The sequence below is a fragment of the Oppia nitens genome, unplaced genomic scaffold (genome assembly GCF_028296485.1).
Source record: "Oppia nitens isolate AA-2021 unplaced genomic scaffold, nextdenovo-longstitch-racon4-pilon3 scaffold1_pilon_pilon_pilon, whole genome shotgun sequence".
In the NCBI taxonomy this organism is placed as follows: domain Eukaryota; kingdom Metazoa; phylum Arthropoda; class Arachnida; order Sarcoptiformes; family Oppiidae; genus Oppia; species Oppia nitens.
In genome coordinates, this window is record NW_026533199.1 from 6522129 (window position 1) to 6545359 (window position 23231).

General features: G+C 21.1%; 1 protein-coding gene across 1 annotated transcript in view; it reads right to left on the minus strand.

Moving 5' to 3' along the window:
• The window catches only part of LOC128952553 (neuroligin-4, X-linked-like), a 34031-nt gene extending 32677 nt beyond the window's left edge, over positions 1-1354 (minus strand). Inside the window, exons 1-3 of the mRNA XM_054297961.1 lie at positions 1022-1354; positions 764-790; positions 424-651 (exon numbers count right to left, since the gene is read on the minus strand). Coding sequence (XP_054153936.1) covers positions 424-651; positions 764-790; positions 1022-1238 — 472 coding nt within the window. The 5' untranslated portion in view covers positions 1239-1354. The remainder of the gene's footprint in view (positions 1-423; positions 652-763; positions 791-1021) is intronic.
• Between the last annotated feature and the right edge of the window lie 21877 nt (positions 1355-23231).

Consider the following 23231-nt stretch of genomic DNA (forward strand, 5'->3'; position numbering starts at 1 on the left):
TACATAAACAATAAAAAATGACACTTTTTTAAACTTACATTTTTTATATATATGTGAAAGTAAAGCTTATTAAAGCAGAGATTTTTTTTAACAAATATAATATTCAGAAGAGTATTAAAGATAGTCTACAAGATATCCGTCCAACAAATAGTTGTCTATTTATTTTGACATTTTTTAAAAGGCAAACAAACATCGCTAATGTTTGGTATATAAAAATTTATATGTTTTATATGTTATATGCAATGAAGTGTTAAACTGATGCCTAACTCCCAAACGCTATTCCTATTGAACGCTAAAAGACGTGGTTTTTGGTGATGTAAGTAGTATTCAATACACTATTTATATGATGTTTACTATGCTTTATATATAGATATTTCTTATATGATATATATTATATAACAACAATTTTTGTCATAGACTTACTGTTTGCCGGCGCATATATGTTGAGATACAGACAGTCCTCGCTTTGGTTTTGAAGTGTTGGTAATAATCTCTTTAATATATTGAGTCGACCGCTGGTCATAGTCTTTAGTGCTTCCGTTTCATTGTTTATATTAATCAACTTTTGTGGACAAACCGATCCGATTGTATGAGCACTTCTAGTGCCCGACCAGATGGCCGGTGTGACCGGAGGCATAAACCGTAACTTTCCTGTTATGTAATAATGGGTTACAATAAGTTTTAGTAATATTTATAATACCAATGAAAATAAATGAAAATAAAAACAACAGATTAATTGAAAATATAAGTGTAGAGTACATACCAGTCGGTGGCGATGCATAGGGAATGCCTTAAACAATAGAAAATAAGTTTCAAATGTTATTTTATAGTTTAACTATTTTATTGTTAAAACTTTAATTAAAAGCTAAATAATTGATTTATTCAATGACCTCATCTATTGTTATAAAAGTATAGTATAGACTATTTAACGACATTTTTGTGTCGTCAATACAATCATTGTTTTAAATGCTATGTCATGTAATTGAATGAATGCTAGAATATATGTAACGATAAGACATACCTAAAAACACTTCTACTGATTGTAGACTTTTGTTGGGAAATGTGATGACAGACCCCCTGAGACCCCCATATTTTGTGCGAACCACTCGTGAACTTAATCTTCTTTCTGGTGTAAGATTTGCAAATGTTGTTAATGTTATGAAACAAACAATTAACAGCACTGTTAGCTCAATGGCAGTCCTATTGACACCGATTATTCTGACTGTAAATTTAGACATTATTACAGACACCTGAAGCTTAGTTTTATCAGTAGACAGACTGATGGCACAAACACTAACATTGATTTAAATGGTTGTCTCTAATAACAGCACAAACACTGCATGGCTTGACTCCAGTTTCCAGTCTATTAAAAGAAAGGCAATAAAAATAAAAAATAACAAATAAGTGTTAGACAACAGAGTCAGTCATAAAAAGATGTTTTTGTCAAAAAATATAATAATAAAAACACTGGATATACTATTGAAGCAAAATTGTTATAATAACAGTAATAGTAATAACAACTATTTTTTGATGAAACTTTAAAAATTAGATATTTTTTTATCGATTTGTATTTTATAAATATAGTTTTTAAAAATGTAATGAAACGAAAAGGAAAGTGATGTCCAGGGAATGGGTGGCTATTAATGGAGTGAAATGAAAAGCAATATATGAATTGTATTTAATATTTTTCATTGGTTTTCATTGTTTTCACTGAAATGTATTTTTTCAAGATTACAACTTTTTTTTGATTATTTTTAACCATAAAAGTTATATAAACACACAAAACAATACACGACTCAAATGGTTACAAATTTCTCCAACAATATGGTTGTACTCTTCAATTGCACTTACAGTATATAATATAATATATTTTATATCATATCTTACATTCAATAGATATATAGAACTACTTTATATCTATAGACACTTTTTCAAAAATTATTATATATATATATATATGATAGATATACTATATATATACTGTATAAATGTGTGTATGTGGTATAAAATTATTGTATAGCGATTGGGAACAGGGAGATGATGTTTTTGAGAAGTTTGTTGGTAGTCTTATCACAACTGCATCCAACCATTAAGAGTGTGTGCCGTTATATGCATTCAAACACATACACTACAGTTATTTGATATTTAGACACATATTGAAAGATATTGAAAAAAAAAATTGAAAGACATTGAGATCACGAGTGCATTACAATGACATTCAATACACAACAATAAACTGTTTTAAGAATAGGGTTTTGCTATCAAATGATCAAATAGTCGACCGGTTTTACAAAAGAACTAAACAGTACTACAGATATGACTTAATGGACAAAACTATTATATATATGTATTGTAACTGAAATGCCTGTCAGTGCGCGCGCCCACCAAATTGGGTGCGCGTCGGGCTCTTATCGATGACTAGTCCAATATTTTCGGTGCGCTATCAATATCTAATCAACATATAAGATGCGCGCCCGCTATTATCGGGTGCGCCGTCGACTTTATCGGGTGTCCATTACGTGTCAATTTGGTCCCTCTTTTTTATTATTTGTAATTTGTTGTCAAAATTTTTTCTCATTTATTTCATTGTACAGTAATTGACACTCGAGTTAATGCAAAAAGATTGATATAAAAGATGTGTAAAGCGATAGCAAAAAGAAAGTGAAGACTAAATTACATGCTTTGAGTCCAACCACTCGTATGTGACGTCAGTCAACACAACGGAATTCACTGATTGTCTCCACTGACTGTCGATATCAATGAATTTGATCCGTTATTAACAAGTCTTCAATTGGTATGACAACAATTATTCAGAGAAGACTATGTTATTATTATTATTATTATTATTATCGACAATAAATATACTAAAATAATGTCACCATTTGGATCAATTGTTATCCTAATTATATCAAATCTGATATATTCCTAGAAATAAGATACTGTTCCCCATCCCATCAAATCCCATCCCATCCCTTCACATACAATAAATTTCATTCATTTCTTAATTAGTTTCATTAGTTCACACCGTCTCATATTTATCAATACTTTGAAAGCTTAAGCGTATTATTCATTGTAATAGATATTTAAATGAGAAATAATTAGGTATTAATTGAGTTGCAATACACTTAAATTAAATTATGTACAACTTTATGATAAAAACTAGTATTAAAGCTGTAATTTTAAGATTGATTTTTTCAAAATAAATGAATTAATTAATTTGTTAACTTTCAATACTCTTAAAATGTTAAATCTCTATATTATTAATAGAGATAATTTATAATATATATTTTATTTAAAATGATTATACAATTTAATACTAGAATAATTTACAAATAGTTTGTTTTACATAAATAGCATTAAATTTATGCTTTTTATTTTACTTAAAAATTGATGTTCAAAAATAATCAATATAACATATTTTTTATTTGTTTTAAATATTTCTTTTTTTAACTTATTTTTTATTTGGTGTTTATAACTAAAACTATTAATTAAATAAATATATATAATATATTATAAAATATATAATAATGATTTAAATAGTGTAAAATTTAAAAGATATTTTTATAGTAAAATTGTTTTAAAATTAAATTAATTTTTTGTCTTTTATTAAAATCTCAAACATTTTTAAAAATTTCAAGTACTGTATAATACAGTGAATGTACTTAAGAATTAATACTTTATATTCTTTAAAAAGCTTAAAAGCAATTGATTTTTACATTTGTTTTAGTTCAACATATAGTTCAATGATGTTTGAAATATGTGAACCAATTTTATAATTGATTAAAATAACAAATTAATTTTAATATAAATAAATTTAATTTCTATTTGAATATATAGTAAATATAATAAGAATATATTATCATTTAAAGTTAAAAATAATTTTTTAATTGTAATATTTAGTAGTACTGTTATGTTAAAATTTAATTTTAATTATTTATTATAATATTGATTATTATGTTTATTCAAAAATTTTATATTTTAATATTTTTGAAATATTCCTAAAAATTATATTATTTACTGATATCTAATAAACATTGTTTAACCAAATAACAATAACTAAGAATTAAAAAAATTAAATTAATTGATTTTTAAATTAAAATAACAAATAATAGTAATAAATTGATTATTATATACTGTAATCACTGATAAAAATATTATTTTATTTTTAAACAATTTTATTGTTAAACGTTTTTTCAATGTATTCGTCAATTTTGTATTAACTCTAACTTATAATAATATAGAGCTGTTATTAGCACTAATTATTTTTTATAAAAAATTAATTACTGTATATAAATAATAACAGAAATAAATTTGATATTATGGCCATTATTTTCAATGAAAGTAATAATTAGTCTCATACTAGTTGTTATCTTAATAATAAAAGAAACACTAAATTAATACAATAATTGATATTTATTTTACATATATCAATTTAATATATTACAGTAATATTGTTTTTATTATATTTTCAGTAAAAATTCTAATAATGAAATAGTATAGAATAAATTTAAATGTATTGCATAATGTTTTTAAAAAAAACTAATTTTAATTTTCATATTTCAAATCTATTTAATTGTGCAAAAAAACAATTAAAAACAGTAAATGAGATTAGAGTTACAGACAAATGTGTAGAAAATATATAAAATTATGTTTATATTAATGAATAAATTTAGGAAACAAAAGATTAGTATAGACTAAAATAATAATAATAATAATTGTAGAGAATATTCAATATATATATATATATATTACTTAATACAGACAATAATTAATTTATATTTGCAAATATTATATTTTTAATATAACTTATATAAATTGAAAATTATTATAATAAATAATAACAAAAAATGTTAGTTTTAAAAATCTCATGCTTTAAAATAAATATTTAGATAATATAATTTCTATACAGTATTATATATTATAACATACTTTATAAAATATTTATTACGATTTTTATTGTTTTTGTTATACTTCTTAATACTAAAGTATTAGTTTACTGAATATAAGTAGAGCTTAAAAGATATAGAATTGATAAAAGTATTGAAAGTATTATAAAGTATAATAAGAATACATTAGAAAATAATTATTGAAAAGTGAATTAATGAATAAGAGTTTAGATATTTGAGTTAATTTTAATATTATCAAATTGAATCAAATTTTAATATTCATTTTTAATGTAGTAATGTATTGTATTATTGCTATTACTATTAATTATAAAAAGAATTTTAATGTTAAAAATTTCTGCATAATTTTGACTTTTATATTAACGACAATATATGATAGAATATATACAATACAATATGTTATATAATATTATATTGATATGATAAGACAAATTTGGCACAAATAACAAAAAAGTTAGTTTTTATATAAATAAAGTTTGTATAGTAGTATATATATGAGTCGTATCGACAATTTTTATTACCAGTGCATCTGTTTGCGACACATTTGAGGCCATTAGTAATGGCCAACAATTCAGATGAATTTGTGACAACACTGTTAGGGGTATACAAAGGGAGAGGGCATGGGATCAAAATGGGATCAAAACCACAACTCAAACATTAGATATCAATGACACCACTCGCCAACTATTCTTTTATTTAGCTTTTATTTATTTGCCTCTAAAATGTAATACCCTTTTAAAAATAAATTAATGCATTGTATTTAAGATTTCAATCAATAAATATAGTAAAAAATTATATAAAAATGTTATGATTAATGATTTGCGTAATAGGCTCTCATTAATCACAAATTTTATTGTACGCGAAAAAAATCGATTTAAATATAAATATATTTATGAATACATGATTAATAAGTGCTTTCTCTTGAGTGACTTATAAATTAATTTGAAACAAGATTTAAATAAAACGATTTTTTATTATGAGTTATACAAATCATATAATCAAAATAAAATGTCATTTCATATGAAATTTTAATCATAAATTTCTTGTACTTTTTATTATCTGTCGTTTCTAAACATTTGTTCAAATTATATTCATTTACACAAAGAAAAAAAGATTTTTATTTAGCAATCGACCAGAAAATTAGTGAAACGAGATTTTAGGATTAATAGTATAAATAATCGGCTAAAATATCCAAAAGTCCTAATAATGGTTTCCATTAAATCCAAGTTTAATATTTGTGATATCTATAATATCTACAGTATAACCACATAATGTGTTTTTCATATAAATTGAAATTAAAATAATTAATTCAGAATTATGTTAATGTGGTTTACGCCATATAATAAAAATGATAACATAAATACTATTATTAAAATTAATTTTATTAATAATATTATGCGTAGTTTTGATCACATATTATTAAAAAAAATAGATAAAATGTTTTTATCAATATATCGATTGAGTTTATCATATAATTTAAATAAATAATTGGATTATGAGTTGCTTTTATTCAATTCATATGTAATGCTTATAAGTATTAGTTAAGTTAAGGCGATTGACTGACTCTATACTTATTGATCTTCATTGAAGATGTTATTTAATGAAGTTTTTGTTATAATCTTATAAGCAAAACATACATATATAGCAAAACATTCATATATATTGTATTAGTAGTAGAAAAAAGAGAAATAAAGGAAAACAAATAAATTCATTAATGGACAGTAATGATGGTCTTTGATCACAACATACACATACATCCAATGATAACAACAGTGACACTAAACACCAGTCTATGGATTCTTAATATACAAACAATAGGTTTGTAACTCCACTTCATTTCATGTCTCACTCAAAGTAATGTATTTGTGGGACTCATTCACTATTAAGTTATACCAGTTTTTTAGTGCAACTGATTGATGATTACGACAGCAAAGATTTATAGCAAACTCCAGTGATTTGGTTTGTCCGGAGAAAAGCACATCTCAAGCAATATATACAATAAAAAACAAGAGTGAAATCGCTAACCGCTATTTGAGACCAACCATAAAATAGGTGATACACTACACAATACACTTAAAATTGAAGCAATAACTCGGTTATAATCATTTATATTCATCAAACGGGTTCTTCAATTTAGTGGTCGACATAAACCTTTAGACCAGAAAATACAATCTTTGAAAAGTGCTTTTCACATATTATATCATTTATAAAAACAATGTGTTTATATATATTTATATATAGATATATTGGCTAAATGCGTGCCATAAGCTTTTAAATTAGTTATTTATTTTATTTTTTGCTATAATATATATGAAAATTTTGTTAATAGTATAGTAATGATCAACGAAAATTAATGTAAAAATATCAAATATTTATAAATAATATATTTAACTAAAGTAGATATTATTGGTTATAAATTAAATTAAATATGACTAGTAAATTATATAAAAACAAAAAATTAATAATTTTTAAATGTGTAATATGTAAATATGTAATAAATAAATTTAAGATTAAATTAAAGTCATGTGTTTTTAAAAAATAAAAAGTATTTTATTTTTAACTTTAACTCACAGTCTATATTAAAAATAAGATTGCTTTTACTGATTACTCATTTTAGATTTGAACTCAATATGTTTGCTATCATTTATTGCAAAATTAAATGTTAAATATTAAATGTGTCAACTAATTTTATTATTGATATTTAAATACTTATAATTTTTATAAGAAGTTAAACAAATATTATTAAATTAATTATATCTTCTATGTTGTCATTGTTTTTTTCTGGATGAATGATTGTATTAATTGTATTATATAAATTTAATTAGTCTATAATTTATAAATACTATAATATTACTTTGCATTATTTTATTTTTAATACTATATAATATAATAATTGAAATTTGGCAAATTTTCAAGGAATTCAAAATTTTGACATTTAGTACAGTATATACTGTAAGTTAGTTCACAATTTTGTTAGAAAATTGTTACGAGGGATCAAAAATAATCTTATATACAATTGTAAAATACCATTTGATTATTTCAACATATAATTGTATATATATTAGCAATATTTACTAAAAACATATTATTTTTAAGCAGTACTGGCAGTAGAGTTATAAGTAACCAAATAAATAAATCCGATTTAGTTTTTTAGAAGTTTCAATTTGTCTTAAATTTAATTTAGATTATATTTAATATTAAACTTTTATTATTAATCACTATTTAATTTTTATGTTATTTTTTAAATAATAAAATCTCTTTAAAAGATCTTTCATATTAAAGTAAATTATATCTAATAATTAAAACATTTAAAAAATGACGTTATAATTATTAATAATTATAACTAATAACATAAGTATTAGTAATATTAATTCAATTTAGTAACAAAATTGAAAATATTGTTTGCTATGTATCAACACTTGATATAAACGTCATAAACAACACACAACTCGTACAATGATTTTGTATTATTTGGTTATTTGTGAGACAATTACCACAATTTTATATATGGTGTGAGTCCTCAAACACCGGTAACTCGATATTCAATGGACTGAAACATAACGTCAACATAACTGTGCTATCGATCGGCTTATAAACTGACGAAAACATCACTGAATTTGTTGACATCAATGCTAAGCCATTCATCAAATGCACATCAAATGTCTTATAACAAGCAAAACATACTTTTCTCGTGAAACTCAATAAGAAATTGTTATAATTATGAAAATATTTATTTTGCTTTTTATACATCGTTTGATGCAATAAATTATGGTCAATGATCTCAAATTAAATGTCTGCACACATAAAAAGGTTACTTAAAATATCTATTACTTTCATGTATTTTATTTAGTCATTTAATTTATCAGTTAAACTATGAGATCATAAAAACAGAAGCGAAAAGATGTTTGACTAATAAAAGTGTGAAAACAGACTCAAAGGAATAAAGAAAGAAAGAAAGAGAGAGAGAGAGAGAGAGAGAGAGAGAGAGAGAGAGAGAGAGAGAGAGAGAGAGAGAGAGAAACAAACAAATAATAGTAATAAATATATTTATTATTATAACACATAAGAAAAAACACCAAAACAAACAACAATGTAATTGATTTTCTTTTGTCTTTATAGTTATATAATAAAATGTATGTCAAGTATTAGATATACTTTTATCTAAAAATATTTTTTTCTTATATTTTTGTACTACAATTTCAAAATCCATTATATTTATATATTTTCTCTCTCTCTCTCTCTCTCTCTCTCTCTCACTCACTCACTCACTCACTCACTCACTCACTCACTCACTCACTCACTCACTCATTCACTCATTCACTCATTCACTCACTCACTCAATGTTTCTCTCGCTTTGAATAATGACCTGAAAAGTAATCTTTTATATAAAAATGCTTTTTTCTTCAGATTATATTTGTATACATTTTTAGTACAGAAATATAGAAATAATCATTAAAAATGTCTGTTATATTGTAAGTGAATCTAAAAGTGCTTTTTTGGGACAAAAGTGTTTTAAACAAAATAATTTAAGATTAATATCAATACAACTTCTAAACAAAATAATTTATAGTTTTGTGTATATAAAATATGAGTGATATAAATATCATTTGATTTATATTAATCTTATTTAACTTTAATCAATTTCTTTATATATTATTTATAATTTAATATATAATTATATTAATAATCTAAGATACTTTTTTACAAAGTTATAAATAGCAATGGTATAAAAATTACAAAGAAATCATAAATTTGAGTTTAATTTTAATAATATTTTTAAAAATAATATTTGATTTAAATAAATTTTAATATCATTCTCTTGTTATATTAAATAAATATTGAAAATACTATTTACATAATCAGATATAATTTACAAAATATATAAAATGATTTAAATTACATATTAAATTTCATTTAGTATCTTATTATAAAATCATGTGCTTAATCGTGATTATAATAAAATTACAACGAAATACATAAGTTTTTGACACTTAACTGTAAGTCAAGTAAATCCATTTAAAATTTAAAATAAATTATTAATTTTTTTTGAAATAAATTAGTCACTATGCAAACAGTAATTTTACATTTTGTATTTAAAGAAAAAAATAAAACTTAAAATTAATAATAAATACTTTTATAATGAATATTCTATATAACAAATATATATTTGAAATTATTATTTATTTGTTATAAAAAAAAACTAGATTATGACAAAAAAAACATTAATCAATGTCCAATTTCTAGAAAATTAATATTAAATTATTTTTTTCAATAAAAACAATGATAACTATATTTTAAACTTACGATTTAATTTGAATATAAAATTTATATAAATAAGTAAAAAAATCTAAATTTAAATACAAACTAATTATTATATAATTAAAACATTTTTTTAATTAACTGCATGTTAAATGTTTTGATATTTCTGATTAATTGTGATTACAATAATTAGTTGTTTTAGTAAATTATAATTGTGATTGAGTTGTGAATTGAGATTAAAAGATGAATTTAATAAATTAATATTATATATTATTATAAATTTACTGATGAGTTTTAGCTTTAGAAATATATTGATATTAGAAAAATAGATTTATCTTTTTAATAAATAATGTAAATCTTATATTAATATAAAATCCGATTACTGTTTTGAATATTATTATTTAAATATAAAATGTCATTGATTAAGGTTAATCTAAATTAAAATACTAACTTCAATTAAATAACAAAAATCTTTAAGTAGAAATTACTTAAAATTATTATATAAATCCTAGTATAAAATATTTCAATTTTGCTGATTTGAAGCATGCATTTTAAACAAATATTTACAAATAAAACAACATTAATATTATATAATATACTGAAATTTTTCATTAAATAATTATGCAGTATATCAAAAATTTAAACATAATATTGACATAAACACACTAAAACATTTAAATTAACAATATTTGCTTAAAATGTTGAAAATAATATATCAATAATTATAAATTATATATAATTATATATTAATAAACTTTAATTTTTTTTTATATAAAATGTTAGTACAAATAACTATTGCAAAATATATAGACATAAACTAATAATGTAATATTTATATACAGTATATCTTTATATATAGTTATATAAATTTATATATATTATCAGTTTTTGTATTATTAGATTATTGCGCAAAATTATAGTCGAGTTAACAATCATTTCATACATTAATACAATGCTTGTAATCGTAACATTGCATTGATTTTATTATTATTAGCAGTAATATTATTGAAGCAAAACTTGAATTATTTACTCGTTTTCAATAAGATTTTTATTTCAATTTTTTTCGTTCTTTACTTTCTCTTATATATATAATATAAATTTAGTTTTAAATTTAATAAAAATAATATATAACATAATAAAAAAAAGCAAAACTTGAGGCATCATTTAAACGATAAAATTGAATTTTCTTTCTGATATTTATTTGTTGCAGTTAATCGCTATTAATATAAAATTTATTTGTAAAAAAACATATATGAGATCTAATCTGTTAATAATATTGATATTTTTATAATGTATAGGAATTACAATATATCAATAAATATACAAATAATAATTTGTATTTATATATGTATTAATATATACTATATATATATACTGAATATTTGTTGGATTTTTATTAAGAATTCAAAAGTTTACGACAAAAAAGATCACAGTTTTTATGTAAGAAAAAAGCAAAAGATTAGTAATAAAGAGAAATGAATGGATTTTTTTGGTTTGTATACAAAATTGTAGAGAATATATCCATTTGTCAGACAATATCAATGCTTTACATAAATAGGTTTGACTTTAAATGTCTGACTCATTGCTTAGTCTCATACGGTATTCAAATGAAAGCCATGGTTTCAATACTTAATGATCCATTCAGTAGTTTAAATGGCAGACTTGACTTATGGGTGTAGGTCTTAGCTATTGCTTGGATATGTATTTTACGGTAAAATTTTTCTAAAATGAGGAATAACTCGACTGACTTTGCATTTATAGCTCACAAATATATATTATATATCTATATATTTAGAGATATCAGTGGTAGTCATTGAAACGAGTGATTGAAGAGACACTAAATTCAAGTCTAAAAACTTCTTAAACCAAATGATGAAGCGCTTCGTGGGATGCAATGTAGTGATGCTGTGGCGCACAACCTCTCCATCAATAACTCGTTTAATGCACAACAATATGGCTGTGCCTATGGATCACCGCTTAATCGGTCGACCGTAATATTGAACATATATTTATATAACACATGAGAAACACAATCTCCGATAAAGTATTAAAACTTTCGAGATTTAAACAATCAATGTTTAATACAAGTATATTGTTTGCTATATCTTACTATATCTTACAATATTTAACTTATAATCTATTTGTTATTGCATTATTGGATCTAATATATTGTTACAGATTTATTTATGTTCATATCGTTTATTTAATATACAATTTTGTATAATACAGTATAATATTAATATATAGAATATAAAATAACATGAAATACTAGTCAGTCATCTAAGAGCACTACAATTTGTTTTCAAAATCAAAATAATTTTACTAAATTTTGTTTTTCATTTTTTTAAACATTAGGTTTTGCTGATTTGTATAAATATATTGTTAATAATCACTGACAACATAATAATCATAGCTTAGACATTGTTTTTGTAGCAATCGTATGATTTTTTTGGTAACAATTAGTTTTGGCAAAAAAGAGAAATTTATAAAATAATAGAGAAATTTTTAGAAAGTTTCTATCTATGGGATCCCAATGACTAATGTTGTTTTTCTCGATATGTTATTATGTAACTATACATTGTTTTTACAAGTAATAATTAAATATTAGTATTAATATTTTAATTATTAATTAAAGTGACAATTTATTTATTTAATTATTTAAAATTTTTTTATATATAATAAAATGATTATTAAAATTTTACAAAACTGATTATTATTAAATAATTATAATTATTTTACATATAGGTATCGCATTTTTTATAGTAGTGTATAGTATAATTTTATATGTATAGTAGTATGTCTAATTATTTATATATTATTACAATAGCTATAGATATGGGGATCCCATAGTATAACAAAAAAGTTAAATTTCTATAGAAATTTATTCCTGAGAAATTTTCTAGAAACTTTCTATTTGTCTATCTCTAGTAACAATTAAAGACTTTTATCACCACTTTTATTTGCTTTAAATATTTTATGCGCTAACTTTGATTTTAAAATTATAACATTGTTTTATTTAATATATTATCCAATTTGATATACAAGTAAACTATGTATGACTATTGGTAAAGATATTACAGTCTTCGAGACCAACAATAGTAATGATTAGAAAGTAAGGTTAGATTAGGTTAAGTAAATTACAAACCAATTGAGTCCATAAGCAAACTAACAGTTTCCGTGTCCTAACATTATATTATTTTATAGTTTTTATAGTTTTAAATTAATGTTTTTCATATATGATTCACTTATATTTTAAGGTTTAAAAGTTTCAAAAATTTTAACCCTATTTGTAATTAATTAATTAATTACTTTTGTTAAATTATTAAATTAATAAAGTATTATATAAATTATAAATAAATATTCAACAATTATATGTATTATGATGTCCTGATAAATGTCTTATTTAATTAAAATTTCTTAATAATATAAATGTTATTAAAGAAACTCATAGATGTATGTATTTCATCAAAATTCTTTTATATTGTAAAATACAATTAAGAAACTCATATAAAAATTATGAATTTAAACCAACTCAATAAAATAACATTAATAATTTATTACAAGTATTAAACTATTTATTTATTATTAACAATAAATTTATATATCTACAGTATGTTATGTATACACCATTTTAAATATTCATACATCAAATAAAAACATAAAAAGATTAATAGATTTAAATGCTATGTATTAAAATTTTGCATATCTTTAGACCTATCTTTTATTTATTAATCGCATTATTTTGTATTTATCTATTTTTAAGCAATTGCTGTCATAATATTAAAAATTTTTATTTTTAGTATTTCAATACAAAATAATAAGTATTGTAAATACATTTTAGGAAATACAATATTTGATAGAATTTAAGATTTTTAAAATGAAAGAAAATACTGTATAAAACATTTGCTATAATTATATGATATGTATTAAATATTATGAAATAAGAGACACATATTTGCTTTAGCTATCAATGATCTAAAAAACTTTTTATTTATTTATTTATTTATTTATGAACTTTATTTTTTATTAGGTATTGTTTTTCTCATTCACTTTCAGTTATTTATAAATCATTCCATAATTTATAACTTATTGTTATCTAAATAATTATAATAATAAATTGTGCTAAAAGTAAAAAATACTGAATTTGTTTTGTTTGATAAAATTAAAAAATATAAAAACAATTTCTATCTTTCATTCTTTTGACTGCAATTATCATTTCATTGTTAAAGATGTCTGCAATAAAAAACTGTTTTTTGAGTATTGGTTTCATTCATCTATTGTTGTCATTCAGTCATCCATTTTCATCTATAAAGGCTGTCAGTGTATGTGTTGGTGTCTATGAGCTGATCCAACATAACAACAGCAAATCAAATACTTTTAATGACAGTAATTCTTGTGTTAAAAGAGAATATTCTTTTCTCACAATTTTTTTTGATAGCATCGATAGGAATGTCAAACAAGAATTTTTTACTTTTTTTGATTTCAATTTTGCCGAAACAGTTATCACAACAAAAAAGGGCCGAAAATTATAGATTCAATTCATGAAACTGAGACCACGTCTTATCGGTGCTCATCTCAACTAAAAAAATAAGTTTCAATGAAATAATATGTGCTCTGAATTCAATAGTATAATTCAACAAAATATATAAAAAATTTAAAAACTTAAAATATATTTTATATTTGACTGAATACTAAAATATCGATATCTTATCACATATATATTGCAAATCAAAGTGCATTCAAAATATAACAAATATATAATTATGTTATGTTTAAAGTGGAACAAATAGAAATTTTTTAAAAAATGCGAGAAATTTTCTAGAATCTTCTAATATTATACTTGGGAAAAAACTTTTATTTAATGGTTAATTTTAAATTTTTTAAATAAATAAATTGCCAAACATTTAAAAAATAAGTATAAATAAAACAACATACATTTATTTACAATATTATGTCCATATAAAAGCAAATTTCACAAAATATTATAAATTAAAAATACTTACAGATTATTCCATTTATAATTTACTTAACATTTGGTATACATTTTAATTGTAATCAATACAAAAAAATGAATTCTTTAAAAATCATTTGAGTTATAAATTGCAGAATAATTTTGAAAAATTTAGTTAAAGATTTAAAATTTTTATAGCTTTACAATAATACTGTATAACTAAACAGTTAATATTTCTGAACAATTTAAATTGTAAGCAAAAAAATATCTATTAAATATAATAAATATAAAATTATAAGTAATTTAATGATTATTAGGGAATTCTTTGGCTTTTGTTGAACATAACATCAATGTTATGAACGGATGCTTTAAGTGAATAAATCGACAAAATTATTAGTGAAGCGGACAAACATTTTAATGATTTGTTCAAAGTTTTCAAATTTCAATATTTTTGTTATTTAATATTAACTAAAATTATAGGTATAATACATATTTACATTTAATATTTAAATAAATATTATTAAATGACTATTTTTTGTATTCCAATGATTTATTTTAATGATATATTTCAATAATATTTTTAAATTAAATAATTATAATTATTTAATAGTAAGTTAAATATATTAAACAACATTAAGAAAAATTGTGTATTAAATTTACTACACTTAATATATAATATTTTTTATGTTGTTTAAATTTAAAAAAATAATATACTGTATAGTATATTTAAAGTATTAATATATTGTATGTAGCAAAAAAGTATGTAGCACATTTTGACATTTAAATAATTTAAATTTTATGTTTACTAAGATAACTTCTACACTATATTAAATCGATTTATTTAAAATAAACCATTTATTTACCAAACTGTACATTATATACAAATCAAATTAAAGTATCTTAAAAAACTAAAATATAAAAATATAAAGTATTGTACAACAGATTAAATGCTATGAATGGTGTGTGCCTTCAAAATAATGAACTTCAAGTGTCGTCCCATTAATTGTATGAATACAACAATACTCTTTTTACTACCATTTCGTTACTAAAATAATAACATTTTATTTTATTGTTATTTAGATTTAAACCAAAAGTATTTTAATGAAAATACATTACTACAACTACTACTACTACTACTACTACTCTCTATAAATTCCTCAAATATTCCCAATAAATGTTTTATAAATTCTCTATAAATTCCCTTAAAAAATAAAAATATTCCCAACTTAATTCCTCAATACTCTAAAAGTATTTCCTAAACTACTAATTGTTATTTTTACAAAAGTTTAGAAAGAATAAAGTTTTGCATAAAAAATATATATAAGTTAAAACCAATAACAATAATTACTCGGTTTTAATTTTTTAATTATAATAATTAATTAAAATTATACTAAACATTTAGTATTAAAAATATAATGTTGTTAAAAATTAATGAAATTTCATTATTATGGTTTATCTCTACACTTCTTTAGCAACCTTGAAATTATCATATTTGACCAAAAAATATCCAAAAATTTAAAAAATAATTGAATGTCACTTATGTTTGATTATGTACTTCATTAAAATTATAATGAAATATTTTAAATTAAATAAATAATAAAAATAATAATATACTGCTGATTGCAGATTTTCATATAAATAAACAAAATAAACCAAATATAATATTATTGTTGTAAATAATGCATCAAAATCTTCAACGTTACTAAACAATAATTGAGATAAGTTTTAATATTATTATATAAACATAACAAAAATGAAATCAAGTTAAAGAATAACCATTTGTGTAAATATTTTAGACCAAAACAACATTTGCTCTTTACTTCAATAATAACTACAATATTTATTTGGTAAATATACTACAATATAATTTATATATATACTGTATATATATAATAGTACGATATATACCGGTATATATATATATATATAAGATAGTAATAAATATAATGGATTTAAGTATTTTTATTTAATGTTTATTTATGCAAAAGATAAGTTTTTAAGTATAGTAAAAATTTTAAAAAGTATTTTTAATTTTTTTTCTCTATTTTAGTTATTAAAACAAGTGTTCAATAAATACAATATTATTATTGTTAGTGAAAAAGTTTGAGTAAAATGAGAGATAATGTTTTGACTCATGAAATGGTTGACTGATTTAAGTTAATCCCTGAAAACAATGTGATTTGACATTTTCACTAATTTGTATACTAAATACAACTTCATTACCAATTTTTCTCTCAAAAAAGGTTTGTATAAAACAAATGTAAACCTATTTTGTTGTTCATTAACTTTATTGATAATTACAATACTAAACAAATGCTATTTCTTTTTTGATTTAATTTGCATTACATTTGATGAGATATTATAGAGCACTCAATAAGTTATTCATTCAATTTATATATTATTTTACATTTAGTCACTATTTTTTCAACAAAATTTTTAGTTTTGCATTTATTTAACTTTTGTCAGTTTCATTGGGAGTAAAACTATGCGTAAAACTACTAATTAGAGACTCAGTTTAATCACAAAATATCTGCACTAAAACATTGTATTGCATTATATAGTATTTAGTGAAAACATTGGATAAAATTAGTTCAATGTTTTTAAATAATTTATTAAAGCTTATATTCATCGGTGTATTTAAATAACTTTCAAATTATATGAATACAAATACTGGTAAATTTTTATAATACACTTTATGATAATATTTTTAGGAAATTGAATTTAATTTTTGTTTATATTTTTATGACAAATTAAAGTTTATTAAATTATATGATTAGTTTGAAAATTGTAACTTATAAAATCTAATATATTCATTATGTTTTGACATTTAATTTTAAAATAAATATTTATTTATTATTATTGTTGTTATTTTTTATTGATCATTTCACTAAATATATTTAAAATAATATTTGGTATATATATATCAGTACATAAATTTATGTATACTGTATATTTAAATATATGAAAACGTTTTTAGTATTAAAATACTATTATATGTAATAATCATATTGTATATACAGTTATATAAAAACAACAATAAAATTCAAAAGCAATGTTATATAAACAGAGTTATTGAAAAAAATAAGCAAACATTTTAATGGAGAAAAAGAGGGAAATGTAAGTAAAATAAACATTTGTTTGACATTAAGAAAAAGAAATTATAATAAATTTTCACTGAATTCATACCAATATATATATATATATATATTAATAGTCATAAATGTTGGCACTATTTATGTCTATTACACTATTTAAATAAATTTATTTTATGACAGCACTGTTAGCGTACATAAAGATATGAGAAATGTATTTAAAGTATAAAATGGCAATGAGTTTGGGGTTTGGGTTTGTTTGGCAAAAGTGATGAGTTTTGTGTTAGTTATGGATCAGTGAATCAACGGATCATTGCCTCAAACGTATTGACACATCTCGTCAAATGATATATCAATTGCAATAAAACTTTTCAAATGGCTTATCGTCCGATACATTGACTCAAAATACATTCAAATGGTTAGCAGACAGACATTTAAAAAGTCTCTTTCAATTCATGTAATTTTTAATACAAAACATTTTATTTGTATAAAAAACTACTCTTTCAATTGAATTGACTATAAAACAGCAAATATTTTTTTTATTTGCCGCAAAAAAGAAAGATTAAATAAATTATATAAATAAAAGTATTTATTTGATTTACAATTGTGTGTATTGTTTTTATAAAACAATTTATTTTTGATTTTCATTTATAACTTCATTATTTAATAATTTATCAATATTTTTTTATAATATATATGTTTTTAAGATAAAACATTAAATATAATTGATAAAACTTATTGATCTGAAAAATAAATATTGAATGTTACTAAATTATCTATTTGAATAAATAGCAAATATCAATACAAATCAATTAAACTTTAATAAATTTTGATAAATAAGACATATTATATTATATTAAATATGTAATATTTAACAATAAATATATGATTATATTAGACATAAATGACAAAATTCATGAATATTCTGACATTTATTCATTTGAGTGATCATTATTCACATTAATTATTCAAATTTTACGCTTAAATTATTTATACGAACAATATATGCATTTAATGGATTTCAATAATAATTTATAAATATAATCACTTTTAATATAAATAGCACAATAAACTTAGTTTATTTTTATAATATAACGTTAATTCATTTTATAATAATTCATTTTTTACTAATTATTATTTAATAAAATTTAACAAATAAAATGATACAGTATAAAATTTATAAAATAGTTAAAAATAACATCATTTTTACTATAAATTATATATAATCTATGTTTTATAATAATAATACTGTATATTCATATGATTTGTTTAAAGCTTTGATGTTGTAGTCGTTTAACTGGGAGTGTCGTGGGTTCGAGTCCCATAGCTTTGATCTACATTTTTTGGTAAAAAGTCTGCATCTTTTAATTAAGTCTATGTATTAATTAAATTATTTAAATAATATGTAACACAGGGTTCGGGTCACTGCCGTATGCGTAGTCCCCACTCAAACCAATTACAGAGAAGGTGTTAATCGTCAATCAGGCGTTAAAGAGGGGGTAACCCGATGTTGACACTCGCAAGCAGTGCGGATCATACGGATAACGTACACACCGTTTAATTCAGTGATATCCCAGATAACTGATGGCTGTCTATACCAATTGACCGGCAATTGTTGAAACAGTTGGCTTTTAACACAAACTTATTTGTTTAGATTATTAATATATTAATAGTAGTTAAATTGATTAAATAAATTATTAAAACTATAAAACAATTAGTTTTGTGGTCAACATTGTCAACACGGGTATACACATTATGTATAGTCGACACAATTGTCGGATCGAAAGTGTCGTTGAAAACTGGATTCCCTGAAGTCATCACAACTCAGTTTTTAACTCTAAAAACTATTATAATATAAAATATAACACAAATAATTGAATATTAACTAAAGTTATGAAAATTACTACTAATTAATACTGTAAACTAATAAAATATAACTAAAACATTAAAATGATTATTGAATACTAGTTATACATAATAATAATTAATTATAAATTCTGGTTATAATTCCGGTGTGACCTTTGCCCCGTCTCTTAATGATGACAATTAAAATTAAATTTATATTATTTATATGTTAAGTTGATTCTCAGTATAAACTAGTTTTCAATGTAATTCAATATTTTATTATACTGTAACTATTTTGATAAAAAAAACTATGTAATTGAATTAATTCTTAACAATTAAATATATTTAATTTCAGTACTTTCATGTTTAATATAAAATTTTAAAACTATAATTTATGTTTTATTTTAAAAAGTATATTTTAAAGTATAAATACTTACAATTATTTCTATTTATTAGTAAAAAATAAATCTAGATAAATTGCTGAATTTGCACTTATTTTTATGAGTGATTTATTGTTTAAATTGTTTTGTTTGATTWAAATCATTAATATCGATACGTTTTCAGTAAATCAATTTATATTATATTACAAAATTGTTTCATAGAAATCAAAACAAATTGTTTGATGGCATTACAAACACACATATTCTGCTCTCAATCTAAAAGATTTATATATAATATATCATAAATTATATTTTAGTTTAGTTTGTCTTACATTAGTTGTTTATATAACATAAATTGTCTATAGTTAGTAATAAGCAAAATATAGCTAATATTAAATATTAAAAAAATTATAAACATTCAACCTCTTTATAATTTATACTAAGTATACTTATAAATTTTTCATCCAAGTTGATTTTTAAATTATATTATTTTAACATTTTCAAAAATACATATTGAATTTAATAGTAATGATCTATAATATTTAATGTAATTTTTGGTTACTTTTATTAAAAAACAAATATTTAAAATATATACTATATATATATATTTAATATAACCTCTAATATAAATCATAAACAATATCGATAAATTAATTAAAAAACAAAAATCATAGTTTATAAATATAAATATAGTACAATATTTAAGAAAAATAATTAAATTATACAAATCTTTAAAAAATTAAAGATTAAAATATATTTAAATCTTTGATTTTATTTTTAAATATAAAATGTTAAAATAATTAGATTATTTTACAAATACATAATGTATAAAAGTATAATTTAAGTGTATAATTATTATATAAAAAGTTTATCTCAAATATATACCAGTAATATATATAAATAGTTTGTAGATTTAAAAATAAGTATTGTAACACAAATTCTTCTTACATTAAAATCGTTTTATTTTTTACATTTATTAATGTAATTTATTTTATTTTCAACAATAAGATTGCAATCAAAACAATGAGAAACTTGTTTTATTAGATTTATTTTGAAATAAAAGAAAATATTTGATTAAAGAGAAAGAAAAGGACAAGAATTGTGGGACCAATTGGTTGTTATGAAGTGCCGTAACTTAAAGTTTAAGTCCGTTATTACATAAATATATAACTGCTATGAGATGACAGCTATAATTAAATAAAAGACATTTGAAAGCGAGAATCCCTTGTATTACAACAATATATCTGTTTACTTGACTTTTATATATGATTTTTACCACTATTTTTGAACAATATATAATAATTATAATTTTGTATCATAAATGACAAAACCCTAAAAAAGCTAAAACCATATTTTGAAGCACTGCTGCTAAACACAAAATACTATACATATGATGTGCATTTGCATTATACTGTTATTATCACTATTACTATACATTATATGATAACTACTATTATGATGAGTCGCATTAATTTTATAGAAAGTTTGCATTAATTAATGTTATCACAGAAAAATAGGAGGACTTGTGGACCAGTAATTTGATTAAGAAGTTTTCACTAATTTTATATAATTATAAACTACATTATAATACATTATTGTGAATATTATTGTTTATTGTGTTGTATTTAATAATCATTGCTTAGTTTTGAATATTTGCTTCACTGATCAATGAATTTAAATATGTTTAATAATTGTTATAATAATAGAAATAATACTCTTTATATATAATTAATATATAAATCACTTAAAGTCGGTCTCGAAAAATGTTGTCAAACAATAGATAACTATTTCTCTTTTATCAGTCTATTCTTTAGACACACTATTAAAACACTTGACTCTAACTTTCCTTCCCATGTCTTTCCCATGTCTTTCCCATGTCTTTCCCATGTCTTTCCCATGTCTTTCCCATGTCTTTCCCATGTCTTTCCTATGGCTTTCATTTGAATGTCACACTAAATCCGTTTCATAACTCTTTCATCTCATTTAACATTAGTTTTCATACTATTATAAGAAAACCTTTTAAGTATGTTATACACAAACAATAGACAATATAAGATATAGTATTATAAATGTTATATATTAATAACTTTGATAGTAGTATACATCGTAATAGTCACCACAAAAATTGCAATTATTAATGTTAAGAATATATTTTATTTAATAAGCAATCTATGAATAAAAATTATATGTATTTTTGTATTTATATTACATTATAAGTCATAAACAAATTATACTATAAATACTTTTGAATAATGTCTATTATTAAATATATATAATTTTTTATTTATACAGTACTATGTTATTTACTTAAACTATTTATTGTGATATTGATTATACAGTATATACTGTACAGTACTACTACTACTACTACTAAGTATAGTATTGTATGAAAACATTAACATTATGTCCAAAAGTATATCAATGAAAGCAAATGACAACATAATAACAATTTATATGTAAGAAACTCTTGAAGTGAACCAAATTATACAAATTATTATCACTTCCAGTCCAATGTCGGTTCCATTAAGATATTTATTTATAAAATGATTAAAAGGATATAGATATGGATATTATTATGACTTAAGTTATAGTTATTTATTATTCATTATCTATCACATAACAACTCATATCTTTTAAAAATCATAATTTAACAAATTATATTGATAAAAATCTAATTCACATTATTTATCCAATAATTAATTGTTGATGAATGTAATTAGTTAATTAGTTTTAATCTATTTGAAATTAATTTTGTTTTATTTTTAAAAATCTGAAATACTAATAAATAATATATATATAT